Genomic DNA, 15,710 nt, shown 5'->3' on the forward strand with positions numbered 1-15,710 from the left:
AGGAGGAGGCCTTCGACTACTCTTACTACACTGGGGCCTCCACTGGGGACTCTCCCTACGATGCCACCCACTGGGCTGGTCCTGAGGGTTACATCTGTCCCTCCGAAGTGGTGTATGCCATGCCCAAGCGTGCCCAGAATGTGGAAGGCAAGTGGCGCGTCATTGTCAACGACGTTCACTATTACAGCCAGACTGCCCGCCTCGAGACTTGTCTGTTCCCAGAGGCTGCTTGCCGCGCCCTTGCTCCTTGCTACCAGAGCCACTGCACCCAGAAGTCAGTGTACCACCGACTCCTCTCCTTCGACCCATGTGACCCCTACAGGGGCCTCTTCATCGACATCTACAAGATGCCATCTGCCTGCTCATGCCACATTCCCGCCTAACACGTCACCACAACGCTTCTACACGAATCGCCTCTTCACACACAAACACTCCATGGCCACCACAGAGACACCGAAAAGCCCTGTAAGTCTTTTAAGCGGAGCAGAACACCCACGTGACTGGACAACTGCTTTTTTCACGTACCGCCACAAGTCTTGCCAGGAACCGAAGGGACGCTTCCACCGCTGCTCCTCCCCATTTCAATTTCCTTTTCATTTCATCCATGTAAACGAAAGATGCGAGAATCCAATGTGATATTTTTTTTATAAACAAAATTGTTTACCATATGTATATGGCTTCTTACTCCTTGACACCTGTTATTTGCTAATTATGTTATCAATCATTGGAAAAGAAAGTAATCGTGATCATGACACTAATTGCAGTGACGATAGTTATTATGATGATTATGGTAATGATAACAGTCATAGCAAGAACAATTTGAAATGGATAGCAATGACACTGACAATAATGATAATTCCTATCGTAAGAATTAGAATGCGAATATCATATTGATGAAAAGGGGTAATAAGGAATAATGACACGGTTTACCTTAGAAACTAACAATTAGAAAGAGCTTATAACAATGAAAATGATTAACGATAGAACCGTAATATTGTTTATTTACAAAAATAGCAATATTTTTTATCAAGAGTTTGATATGGATATAAGCAGTTACTATTCTCATTACGATTCTTATTGGATCTATTAGACAAAAAACAGTAAAGAATGCACAATGCCGAATTGGAAACCACCAACATATCTAAGGGAAATCAGTTCAGGTACACTAAGTTCAAGCGTTAAGATAGAATAGGGAAAGGAATCCGTATTTCCCAATCATTGGGTAACAGTTTTCGGACTCCAGTGATGGATATGAATCTTAATCACCACAAAAATAATACGATCCAAAATTGTATAATGATATTCAAAATTGTCTGTATTTTCTTCTTTAATGTTCATTCATTCATAACCTGATTTACACATATAAATACATCAACCTTCAAACACTGCGCACGCACGCAAACACAAACACATACAGTATATATATGCGTGTGTGTGTGCGTATGTATATATCTACATGAATATATAAACCTCTCTGTTCGGGGATCGATCCCGCGCCGCCAGATCGTGAAGCGACTGCTCTATCCATTACTCCACCACTCAACAAAAGGATTGTGCAACCAGGTGCAATCTAGCGCCATGGAATTTACCTAACTACCTATCTACATATGCATGTATATGTATATGTCAAATTCTTATCAAAGTTTTTTCTTCCTCATCAAGATTTATATGAAAGTCTGATACATTTATAAAGAATTTCTAAGTCTATAATTATGATTTTACATATTTTCTTTTATACACTCATTTATATTCCTGGTTTACTCTTGACAAGATCTGACAAATTAGTAAGTTCATCTACAAAGTTATTAATTAACTTCATTGATTTATAAGTTTAATTACTTCTAAGCATAATTCTAATAATAGTTTCATATACGCCAGTGTTTCCTTTTTCCTTTGTAAGTTTAGATTCTCTTGTTAATTGGTTAAGTTTATTTTTAAAGGGATCTTTATAGTTTTATTTATTTCAGTAAACATACATATATTTCATATTGAATTGCGAGAGTAAGTTTTCCTTTTCATTAACGTTCGTTCACTGCCGGGACGTATTTTCTCTGGCTAATGTTCATATTAGTCACATATACTTTTAGTTTCTCAAATTCTATGAGCTGAGGCTTTAGGAGACGATGACACCGATGTGGCTTGCAGGTCGCCGGTCAACAGAGAATTTCCGATTGCTTTTATCCGTCACTTCGGTTGCTACCTTTTGTTACCGTGAGTTGTGAGTGAAAAAAAGGCCCGTAACTCGTGCACACCTGCCTAATTGTCACGCGCATGCGCAGAAGTATCCAAGAGTTGCCATATGTCGCTTGGGTTTCCATGGCAACGGGTAGTTGGTTGTCAGGTCTTTTCTTAATTCAATACATGAGGTCACAGAGCAAGGGACCCGCCATATTGGTGCGAGTGAAGGCGCCTTAGGTCAAGGCAGGGGAGAGCAGCCTTTAACGCTTTACGGCGGGCGGGAAGTCGAATGTATATACATTCCATGTATATACATATCTATCTCTCTCTCTCTCTCTCTCTCTCTCTCTCTCTCTCTATATATATATATATATATATATATATATATATATATATATATATATATATATATATATATATACATTCATATATATATACACAAATATATATGTATGTGTAACATATATATATATCCTGTACGTACATGCAAATACATGTATAAACCTATATATATGATATATACATATGTATGCATATAGACAAAATATTTCTGTACACATACACTGACATATATAAATACATATATATATATTCTATATATATAGGCATGTATATATACATGTGTGTATATATAATATATACATCATATCTACGCATATATAGATACCTCTGTATAAAAACGTACATAAATCTATACACACATAAACAGACACATACGCACACACGCAAACACACACACACACACACACACACACATACACACACACACACACACACACACACACACACACACACATATATATATATATATATATATATATATATATATATATATATATATATATATATATATATATATATAGACGCATATGCATAAATGTATATTTACACAAGCACATGTATCCGGACAGATTCGATTACATATTCGTCTTAAATACAAGCATTTCTGACGAAGATATAATCGAAACTGTCAAAATGCATCTATTGCAATTCACTCATTTTATCTATCTATTCATTTATTTACCAATCGGTGTCTCTGAGTACATGTGTGCGTGTGCTGTACACACATACACAAATGAATATATGCAGGTATACATTCTTATGTGTGTACATATATACATATATGGATATGTGTGTAAACATGTATATATAATAAATATTAATAATCATATTCGCAAGTAAGGATCTTCGTAATCAAACACTGGACAGAAAGGAAACACCTCTTGTTCTTCGAGAGAAAATTGGCTGGCCCAAGGATACCTTTCACTGTAATTATTCGCTTTCAGAAATACTAAATGCATTTTTTTCCCCCAAAATCGTTCGCATTCCACTCATTTTCCCTTTATGATTTTCTACCATACGAATAATGTATGTAATAGAAACTAGAAACACATGGGAACATTTACAAGATCTATGAACGAAAAAGAAATTACTCTCACGGTTCGGTTGCCCCGGTGGGGGTGTAGAGGGGTAGGGGGAGTGGAGGAGGGATATTACTCCCTATATAAAGACGTCCCATCATCACGGTCGCTACAGTTCGAAGGCACCGAGAGCTGAGAGTAGAAGCATGGCTTTCCGATACTTAGTGAGTTCATATGATGTTTCATTTTCAGATAGATGAATACATGTGTGTTGTTGTGACGTGGCACATGAAATACCAGGTATATAATGGGCACAGGTTTCATCGATATGGACACATCTTACCATATTCTGTGTTGCAGATTTCGCTTTCTTTGGCGGTCGCCGTTCTGGCCGACCAGACCTCACACGTCAGCATCAGTCTCGGCGGTGCTCCTGCTGTCAGCCATCACAGTTCCTCTCACCACGGAAGCCCTTCATACCACCATCAACCTACCTACCACACCCAGCCTTCCTACCATCCACAACCTGCCTACCACCCTGCTCCCGCTTATCACCCACAGCCTTCCTATGAGCATCAACACGAGCCTGCTGTGCCAGAATGTGCTGCCAACACAACCAAAGCTTGGTGCCTCGAGGACGACCACTATCCCACCTACGAGATCAAACACGCAGCAGAGTACCACTACGAGAAGCTCCTCTCCCTCTATGCTGACGTCGCCGACCTCAACACCGAGCTGTCTGTCGATCGACCAAACACCCTGGAGGAGGAAACTTACTTGTGCCCATCAGAGACCGCTTACGTCAGGCCCCTTCGTGCCCTGAACACCGAGGGAAAATGGCGTGTCGTTGTCAACAATATCGATGCCCATTATCAGACTCTCACTCAGACTACACGCATCGAAGAGTGTCTCAGTTCCGCCGATGCATGTCCTCTGGTGCCTGAGTGCTACGAGTCCAAGTGTCTGCAGAAGTCCGTCTACCACCGCTTCCTTGTCTACGACTCCTATGATCAGTACTTCCCCTTCGCCATCGAGACCTTCAAGCTTCCTGCCAGCTGTGCTTGTCTCTTGGGCGCCTACACCATCGACCATTAGTCACCAAACACCTGATCTCAAGCCACATTTGGGGGGAAACGAACTGAACATGTTTAGCAAACGCGAGACACATCGTTCATGTCGGCAGAAACGATGATAACTGATGAAACATCGAAGTCCCCCGTCTTAAGAAACATGAAAATAAAAATTTTCCGTAACCTATATTTCAATTTCCCTTCATATAAGCATATTTTTGAATTCAGGAAGCATGTCTGTATATTGGCATTGTTTTGATTTCTAAGGATTTGATAATAGAAGTTTATTTAGGACTCCTTTAAAGTTCTCGTCTACTCGAAAATATATTTTTCTCATCTGACGATCTACAAAGAACAAGTCATATGTTCACGTGCTAAGAATTAAGCAGAAAAAAATCATCATCACTTCTATCATGATCGCATTGGAAGATATTCTTACTTATATATACATATATATGTGTGTATGTATATATATACATATATACATAGATATACCCACATACATATATACTGTATACAGCTATACATTTATATGTACATATGTATAATATATAAATATGTATATGTATACATATATGCATATAGCATATATTATATATGCATATATATATATATATATATATATATATATATATATATATATTTATATATATATATATATATATATATATATATATATATATATATATATATTACACACACGCCCGCACATATATATAAGGTCAACGTCCCGGTCAATGTGCCCTTTGACAAATGTCCTTCCACCTCCTGTACTTTTTTCATGCCGTCATCGCCTTGCAGAAAAGTGTGAACACTCGCTGATTCAGCGGGTTTGTGGCTGTTCCCTACCTCTTCTGGTGGTGACCAGTGGTGCTTCAGTCTCCAACTGGTCTCAAGGCCAATATTCTGGTAATGAACACCTCGGGCACGTGTCCACCGCCGATTGTCCTGTGACAGTTTTCCTTCCCCTTGAACTTGGCCTTGAACTTGGCGATGAGAGGGCTAAGTTCTTCCTCATTCACTCCGATCCATTTCCTCATTTCTCCAAAACACAGACCCACTTTATGACACTCAATAGCTCCTACAGTCATCGCGGTCTGTGTTCTTCCTGAAGGATGATACTGGGGGAAGATGGGGAGGGTGGGGTGGGTGCATGTGGTCAGCACACGCGACCAATTAGCCTCTCAGGTGGCCAGATCTAAAAGTGTCATTCACGCGCGTAGCCTGCCAAGGAGTCCAACTCATTTCTCTCATGTAAATTATCGGACTTAGGGATACATACAGCCTCCGGAACTTAAAATGGGCCGTAACCACACGTACCCGCCATAATTGTGTATGTGTCTCTGTGTGTGCGGGTGGGGCGTGTATATACCTGTATGTTTATGAGTGTTTGTCTTGAATATACGATGTGTATATATATGGGTTATATATATGTATGTATATATACATATAGATATGTATATGTACACATATAAAAACATATACATATGATATATATATATATATATATATATATATATATATATATATGTGTGTGTGTGTGTGTGTGTGTGTGTGTGTGTGTGTGTGTGTGTGTGTGTGTGTGTATATATATATATATATATATATTTATATATATATATATATATATATATATATATATATATATATATATATATATATATATATATATATATATACATACACACATATATACATACACATGTATATATATATATGCACAGATATAGATATAGATAGGTATATATGTAAATTATGCTGAAGTTCATCTTTGCATACATTCATTGAATCATGAATTGATAGTACGCATATCCTTGTGTAAATGTATATATGTGTGTGTATATATTTTGTCAATAGATGTATAGATGAACAAATACTATATAAATGGGTGTATAAATAGGCATTCTGTTTATATATTCTGTTAATATGTCTGTGTTCGCACACCCACAAAAACACACACACACACTCAGACATACATACACACCCACACACATGCGCGCACACACACACACATAATTAAACGTATATACAAATTATATAATTTTGGTGTTTATATAGTTGCATATATATATGTACATATACATTTATGCATATTTGTATACACGTTATATATATATATATATATATATATATATATATATATATATATATATATATATATATATATATATATATATATATATACGTATTCGTATATTCGTATATATACATATATATTTGTATATGCATATATAGATTTAAATACACAGATATATGTATATGTTTATGCTTTTTTTCTTTTTGTATCTGTTATATATAATTATGTATATATGTGTATATATGTGTATATACATATATGAATACGTACGTTTATTATTATGTATATCATGCATGTAATGCATACATATACATATCTACATTGGGTGTAAATATATATATATATATATATATATATATATATATATATATATATATATATATATATATATATATATATATATATATATATCCATACTAATTTCCACACCCTCACTCTTCCAAACACTCATATGCGTGTACGTTTATATGCAAATACTCATCATTATTATTTATTATCATTACTATTAGTAGTAGTATTTGTGCCCTCGTGAATCTCATTGTATGTTTACATGTGTTGGCCACCTCTCTTCTTCCAGGTAAGAGAATGTGGAGATGGGGCACCCTATGGTAGAAACTAGTTCACAAGTTTGTGCTATCAGGAGAATTATAGCGACAGTCAGGAAACGACGCACTTTCACGCTTTTCTAACCTTGGCGTCGCGCATCTTCGTAGTGCGTGGGCGTGGCCAACGCATACGACGCCCTATATAAACTCGATAATAACGAATGGGCAACAGTAGAAGCGATTCTCGTATCTATCTGCTCGTTTCATCATGGCTCCTACGTTGGTAGGTTATGAACATTCTACAAGTTAAGACTGTCTTCACTGTAATATCTGAAGATTTTGGTCCTTACAAAATGTTGATTTTGTTCTAATGTTAATCTTTGCTTTCCAGTCGGTCGTTCTGGCATGCGCCGGAGTAGTTCTGGGCTCCGTCCACCCTCCAGCATATGGACATCACCCACAGCCTGCTTACGCTCATCATGCGCCTGCCTATGGTCATCATGCACCTGCTTACGGCCACAAGCAGGCCTATGAGCACGCTTACTGCGACCCAAGTGTGGCCCCCGCATGCGCTGACAACTCCACTCTCTCCTACTGCTTGGAAGACGCTGAGTATCCCGAGTACGAGATCAAGGCTGCCATCACTGCCGATCACCTCTTCGCCAAGAAGTACGCTGACGTCGCCGACCAGTCTGCTGACGACCTGGTAGACATGATTACCAAGGACCAGGAGGAGGCCTTCGACTACTCTTACTACACTGGGGCCTCCACTGGGGACTCCCCCTACGATGCCACCCACTGGGCTGGTCCTGAGGGTTACATCTGTCCCTCCGAAGTGGTGTATGCCATGCCCAAGCGTGCCCAGAATGTGGAAGGCAAGTGGCGCGTCATTGTCAACGACGTTCACTATTACAGCCAGACTGCCCGCCTCGAGACTTGTCTGTTCCCAGAGGCTGCTTGCCGCGCCCTAGCTCCTTGCTACCAGAGCCACTGCACCCAGAAGTCAGTGTACCACCGACTCCTCTCCTACGACCCATGTGACGCCTACAGGGGCCTCTTCATCGACATCTACAAGATGCCATCTGCCTGCTCATGCCACCTTCCCGCCTAACACGCCATCACAACGCTTCTCAACAAATCCCCTCTTCACACTATCACTCCATGGCCTCCACGTAAGCCCTTCAAATGGAGAACACTCACGTGACTGGAGAACTGCTCTCTTCACGTAACACCAGTAGTCATCTCAGGAACCGAAGGGACGCTCCCACCGCTGCTCTCTCGTTCTCTTCAACTATGTAAAGCGAGTCCATTGTAATATTTTTATAAACAAATAATTTTTGATCATATCTATATGATTTCTTACTCCTACACATGTTAATTGCTAATGATTTTAATAACCATTACAAAAAGAAACAAATAATGATAATTACGGCAATTAATTGCAGTGAAGATTATTACAATTATGATAATTATGATAACAGCATTAATAGTAATAATCTTTAAAGATGCATAATATTGATGAAAATGATCATTATTATCGCAAGAATGATAGCTAGAAGACAAAGAATAATAACAAAATTATAATAATGGTAATATAAATAGCAATAAGGAATAATGACATGGTTCATATTGATAACTAATATTGATGAAAAAAAATACTTAATGGCTATGATGGTGACGAAAGTGATCTTTGCATAAAGTTGATAATTTTAATAATAGCAATAACATTAATGAAAATAATAATAATAATTTCGCTTTTACGAAATTAAAAAAGGTACAAATATACATATGCATATATACATGTTTATATACATATATCATTATTTTGATAACATAAGGGATGTTAACAATCATCATTCTCGTTATGATTTTCCTATTGTCTCTGTAAGAAAAACAAAATTTTGTGAATATATGAGAAAAATGAATAGCTAATGATGGTTGAGAAACCGAAATGGGAGGCACTAACACGTGTAAAGGGAATTAGTTCAAGTACAGAATGAGTTCACTACTAGAATTGAACAAGGAACCTATCCGTACTTCCTAAGCAATTCGTAACTGTTTTCAAACTCCAGTGATGAGTGTCTTTTTAAACCACAAAGTCATTGGAATGCAAAGATGTATAGTGCTATAAAGGAATATTTTTTTTTCTCTCACTTAAGTTTAGTTAATATATTGATTTGCACTTATACACCCACCCACCTTCGAACACATCACACGCAATACACGTGTGTGCGTGTGTATATATATATATATATATATATATATATATATATATATATATATATATATAGATATATATATATATATATATATATTCATTATATTCACACACGCATATGTGTATATATATATACATATATATACATTTATATATATATATATATATATATATATATATATATATATATATATATATATATATATATATATACATGTAGATATACAGTATATGTATACATATACATATGTATATATACACATATATAGATAAATACATATAAGTATATATATATGTGAGTGTGCATGTATATGTACACACACTCACAAACATAAATGTGTGTGTGTGTATATATACATACATATGCACTTATATATGTATATGCATACATATATATACATATGTATATATGTTTATTCATTTATATGTATATATATGCATATGTATATTTGTAAAAGAATATTTATTTATATACATATATATGAATTTACATTGCTGTCTATATACTTAAAGACATACATATACATATTTATAAGCATATATATATTGTATTATAAATGTATATAACACACACACACACATATGTTTGTGTATGTGTATATCAACTGCATACTTACATATCTATACATACATGTTAATGTTTGAATATTGAATAAATACGTATATACATACATTTATATGGATCTAAATTTATATATGAATTACATTAGTTTCTATATACATGTATAGGTATGTATATACATAAGTATGAGTGGAAACTGTAAGTAAACATATATAGCAGTATATATATGTATAAATGCATATAAACAACATATATATATATGTACATATACATTTATATACAGACACATGTGTCTTTTCGACCATGCCCATTGTGACACATGTAGAAAAGGTATGAGTATGAATATTTCTGACGATGTAATCGAAACCGTACTAAGATATTCATTTTCATTCATACATTTTCCACAAATGAATATGTACAGTACACATAAACAAACATATATTGATAGTCATGTTCAGAAATAACGATGTTCGAAATCAAACACACAGGACAGAGAAAGGAAACACTACTTGAATTCTCCGAGAGCGGGCTGGCTGGCCCAAGGATACCTTTCACTCTAATTATTTGCTTCCAGAAATACTCAATTCTTTTCTAATTGTTCGTATTCCACACTCCATTTCCCTTTGTGTTTTGCTACAATATGGATATTTCATATAGTGTAAAACGAACTCTAAACACGGAGGAACATTTAAATGATCTATGAATCAAAATGAAATTACTCTCACGGTTCGGTTGGTCTTGGGGGGGGGGGGGGAGAGCGGAAGAGGCGAGGGGAGGAACGACACTGCTCCATATATAAAGGCGCCCATCATCACGGTCGCTACAGTTCAGACGCGCCGAGAGCTGAGAGTGCAAGCATGGCTTTCCGATACCTGGTGAGTTGCCATTATATTCTGAGATACATTTACTCGCACATATGAGTACTGGTGTGGGTGCGTTCATTAGCGCGCACACGAAATACCAGGTATATCATGGATGCAAGCATCATCAATATGGATTAATCTTACCATATTCTGTTTTTTCAGATTTCGTTTTCTTTGGCGGTCGCCGTTCTGGCCGACCAGACCTCACACGTCAGCATCAGTCTCGGCGGTGCTCCTGCTGTCACCCATCACAGTTCCTCTCACCACGGAAGCCCTTCATACCACATTCAACCTACCTACCACACTCAGCCTTCCTACCATCCGCAACCTTCCTACCACCCTGCTCCCGCTTATCACCCACAGCCTTCCTATGAGCATCAACACGAGCCTGCTGTGCCAGAATGTGCTGCCAACACAACCAAAGCTTGGTGCCTCGAGGACGACCACTATCCCACCTACGAGATCAAACACGCAGCAGAGTACCACTACGAGAAGCTCCTCTCCCTCTATGCTGACGTCGCCGACCTCAACACCGAGCTGTCTGTCGACCGACCAAACACCCTGGAGGAGGAAACTTACTTGTGCCCATCAGAGACCGCTTACGTCAGGCCCCTTCGTGCCCAGAACACCGAGGGAAAATGGCGTGTGGTTGTCAACAATATCGATGCCCATTATCAGACTCTCACTCAGACTGCACGCATCGAAGAGTGTCTCAGTTCCGCCGATGCATGTCCTCTGGTGCCTGAGTGCTACGAGTCCAAGTGTCTGCAGAAGTCCGTCTACCACCGCTTCCTTGTCTACGACTCCTATGATCAGTACTTCCCCTTCGCCATCGAGACCTTCAAGCTTCCCGCCAGCTGTGCTTGTCTCTTGGGCGCCTACACCATCGACCATTAGTCACCAAACACCTGATCTCAAGCCAAATTAGGGGGGAAATGAAAAAAACATGTTTAGCAAACGCGAGACACATCGTTCATGTCGGCAGAAACGATGATAACTGATTAAACCGAAGTCCCCCGTCTTAAGAAACATGAAAATAAATATGTTCCGTAATCTATATTTTAATTTCCCTTCATATAAGCATATATTTTAATTCAGGAAGCATGTCTTTTCAGATGTTTGTTTATATTGGCATTGTTTTGATTTTTATCGATTTGATAGTAGTTTATTTAGGATTCCTTCTCGTCTATTCGAAAATATTTTTTTTTGCATCTGACGATCTACAAAGAACAAATCATATGTGCATGGGCTAAGAATTATGCAGAAAAAAATCCTCATCACTTCTATCATGATCACAGTGGAAAATATTCTTACTTATATATACATATATATGTGTGTATGTATATACATATTCATATATATACATAGATACACCCACATGCATATATAGTGTGTACAACTATACATTTATATATACATTTGTATAATATATAAATATGTATATGTATACATGTATGTATATAGCATATATTATATATGCATATATATTTATATATTACACACACGCCCGCATATATATATACGGTCAACGTCCCGGTCAATGTGCCCTTTGACAAATATCCCTTCACCACCTGTTCTTTTTGCATTCCGTCATCGCCTTGCAGAAAAGTGTGAACACTCGCTGATTCAGCGGGTTTGGGGCTGTTCCCTACCTCTTCTGGTGGTGACCAGAGGTGCTTCAGACTCCAACTTGTCTCAAGACCCATATTCTGGTAATGAACACCTCGGGCACGTGTCCACCGCCGATTGTTCTGTAACAGTTTTCCTTCCCCCTGAACTTGGCGATGAGAGGGCTGAGTTCTTCCTCATTCACTCCGATACATTTCCTCATTTCTCCAAAACACAGACCCACTTTATGACACTCAATAGCTCCTACAGTCATCGCGGTCTGTGTTCTTCCTGAAGGATGATACTGGGGAAGGATGGGGAGGGTGGGGTGGGTGCATGTGGTCAGCCTGACAAGGAGTCCAACTCATTCCTCTCATATAAATTATTGGACTTAGGGATACATGCAGCCTCCGCGACTTAAAATGGGCCCTAACCACACGTACCCGCCATTATTGTGTATATGTGTCTGCGGGTGGGGCGTATATATACCTGTATATTTATGAGTGTTTGTCTTGAATATACGATGTGTATATATGTGGATTATATATATGTATGTATATATACATATAAATATGTATATGTGCACATATAAAAACATATACATATGAATATATATATATATACATATATATATATAATATATATATATATATATATATATATATATATATATATGTATATATATATACATACACACATATATACATACACTTGTATATACATATATGCACAGATATAGATATAGATTGGTATATATGTAAATTATGCTGAAGTTCATATTTGCATACATTCATTGAATCATGGATTGGTAGATAGTACGCACATATGAATAGCCATATCCTTGTGTAAATGTATATATGTGTGTGTGTATTTTATCAATAGATGTATAGAGAAACAAATACTATATAAATGAGGTATAAATATATATTCTGTTTATATATACTGTTTATATGTCTGTGTTCACACACCCACAAAAACACACACACGCACTCAGATATACATACACAGCCACTCACATGCGCACGTATATACAAATGTATATAATTTTGATGTTCATATAGTTGCATATATACATATACATTTATGCATATTTATATACACAAGTATATATATATATATATATATATATATATATATATATATATATATATATATATATATATATATACATACATACATACATATATATATATATATATATATATATATATATATATATATATATATATATATATATATATATATATATACGTATTCGTATATTCGTATATATGCATATATATTTGTATATGCATATATAGATTTAAATACACAGATATATGTGTATGTTTATGCTTTTTTTTTTTGTATCTGTTATGTATAATTGTGTATATATGAATATATAGATATGTATATATACATATTTGAATACGTACGTTTTATTATGTATATCATGCGTGCAATGCATACATATACATATCTACATTGGGTGTAGATATTCATATATGTATCCATACTAATTTCCACACCCTCACTCTTCCAAACACTCATATGCGTGTACGTTTATATGCAACTATTCATCATTATTATTAATTATCATTATTATTAGTAGTGTTTGTGCCTTTGTGAATCTCATTGTATGTTTACATGTGTTGGCCACCTCTCTTCTTCCAGGTAAGAGGATGTGGAGATGGGGCACCCTATGGTAGAAACTAGTTCACAAGTTTGTGCTATCAGGAGAATTATAGCGACAGTCAGGAAACGACGCACTTTCACGCTTTTCTAACCTTGGCGTCGCGCATATTCGTAGTGCGTGGGCGTGGCCAACGCATACGACGCCGTATATAAGCTCGGTAATAACGAATGGGCAACAGTAGAAGCGATTCTCGTATCTATCTGCTCGTTTCACCATGGCTCTTACGTTGGTAGGTTATGAACATTCTACAAGTTAAGACTGTCTTCACTGTAATATCTGAAGATTTTGGTCCTTACAAAATGTTGATTTTGTTCTGATGTTAATCTTTGCTTTCCAGTCGGTCGTTCTGGCATGCGCCGGAGTGGTTCTGGGTTCCGTCCACCCTCCAGCATATGGACATCACCCACAGCCTGCTTACGCTCATCATGCGCCTGCCTATGGTCATCATGCACCTGCTTACGGCCACAAGCATGCCTATGAGCACGCTTACTGCGACCCAAGTGTGGCCCCCGCATGCGCTGACAACTCCACTCTCTCCTACTGCTTGGAAGACGCTGAGTATCCTGAGTACGAGATCAAGGCTGCCATCACTGCCGATCACCTCTTCGCCAAGAAGTACGCTGACGTCGCCGACCAGTCTGCTGACGACCTGGTAGACATGATTACCAAGGACCAGGAGGAGGCCTTCGACTACTCTTACTACACTGGGGCCTCCACTGGGGACTCTCCCTACGATGCCACCCACTGGGCTGGTCCTGAGGGTTACATCTGTCCCTCCGAAGTGGTGTATGCCATGCCCAAGCGTGCCCAGAATGTGGACGGAAAGTGGCGCGTCATTGTCAACGACGTTCACTATTACAGCCAGACTGCCCGCCTCGAGACTTGTCTGTTCCCAGAGGCTGCTTGCCGCGCCCTTGCTCCTTGCTACCAGAGCCACTGCACCCAGAAGTCAGTGTACCACCGACTCCTCTCCTTCGACCCATGTGACGCCTACAGGGGCCTCTTCATCGACATCTACAAGATGCCATCTGCCTGCTCATGCCACCTTCCCGCATAACACATCACCACAACGTTTCTCAACGAATCGCCTTTTCACACGCCAACAGTCCATGGGCATCATGGAACCACCAAGAACCCCTGTAAGTCCTTCAAGCAGTGGAGAACAACCGCGTGACTGAAGAACTGCGTTCTTCAGGTACCGACACAAGTCATGCTAGTAACTTAAGGGATTCTCCTGCGAATGCTCTCTCTCTCTCTCTTCTCTTCATCCATGTAAAGCGTGAAGTCCATTGTAATATTTTATAAACAAATCATTTCTGAACATATCTATATGATTTCTTACTCCTATACACGTTTTTTTTGTAGTATTAATGATTAAGTAATGAAAATTATACCACTAATTGCAATGAAGACAGCTATGGTTATGATGAAAGCAGTGATAGTAATAATAATCTAAAAGGACAGCAGTAATATTCACAACAGTGATATTTCTTTTCTCAAGAATAAGAATTAGAAGACAAATAATATAATAATGATAATTATATTGATAAAAT

The 15,710-nt window shown here is 37.7% G+C and overlaps 5 protein-coding genes across 5 annotated transcripts in view; all 5 read left to right on the plus strand.

Annotated features, from left to right (window-relative positions):
* LOC138862041 (neurotrophin 1-like) overlaps positions 1-654 on the plus strand; it is a 1,243-nt gene extending 589 nt beyond the window's left edge. Inside the window, exon 2 of the mRNA XM_070123195.1 lies at positions 3-654. Coding sequence (XP_069979296.1) covers positions 3-383 — 381 coding nt within the window. The 3' untranslated portion in view covers positions 384-654. The remainder of the gene's footprint in view (positions 1-2) is intronic.
* Positions 655-3,716: 3,062 nt separating this feature from the next.
* Positions 3,717-4,745, plus strand: LOC138861891 (neurotrophin 1-like). Its single transcript, XM_070122313.1, has 2 exons — positions 3,717-3,763; positions 3,900-4,745. The coding sequence occupies exons 1-2, from the start codon at positions 3,746-3,748 to the stop codon at positions 4,632-4,634; spliced, it is 753 nt and encodes a 250-aa protein (XP_069978414.1). The 5' UTR covers positions 3,717-3,745; the 3' UTR covers positions 4,635-4,745.
* A 2,856-nt stretch (positions 4,746-7,601) lies between these two features.
* LOC113801131 (uncharacterized) lies at positions 7,602-8,547 on the plus strand. The gene has a single exon (XM_070123196.1). The coding sequence runs from the start codon at positions 7,602-7,604 to the stop codon at positions 8,340-8,342; it is 741 nt and encodes a 246-aa protein (XP_069979297.1). The 3' UTR covers positions 8,343-8,547.
* Positions 8,548-10,849: 2,302 nt separating this feature from the next.
* On the plus strand, positions 10,850-11,927 carry LOC113801090 (neurotrophin 1-like). Its single transcript, XM_027351908.2, has 2 exons — positions 10,850-10,886; positions 11,037-11,927. The coding sequence occupies exons 1-2, from the start codon at positions 10,869-10,871 to the stop codon at positions 11,769-11,771; spliced, it is 753 nt and encodes a 250-aa protein (XP_027207709.2). The 5' UTR covers positions 10,850-10,868; the 3' UTR covers positions 11,772-11,927.
* Positions 11,928-14,347: 2,420 nt separating this feature from the next.
* LOC113801062 (uncharacterized) lies at positions 14,348-15,480 on the plus strand. The gene is made up of 2 exons (XM_070122314.1): positions 14,348-14,386; positions 14,495-15,480. Exons 1-2 carry the CDS (start codon positions 14,372-14,374, stop codon positions 15,212-15,214), a joined length of 735 nt encoding a protein of 244 aa, XP_069978415.1. The 5' UTR covers positions 14,348-14,371; the 3' UTR covers positions 15,215-15,480.
* The last annotated feature ends 230 nt before the right edge of the window (positions 15,481-15,710 follow it).

This window comes from Penaeus vannamei, chromosome 6 (genome assembly GCF_042767895.1).
Source record: "Penaeus vannamei isolate JL-2024 chromosome 6, ASM4276789v1, whole genome shotgun sequence".
Taxonomy (NCBI): Eukaryota; Metazoa; Arthropoda; class Malacostraca; order Decapoda; family Penaeidae; genus Penaeus; species Penaeus vannamei.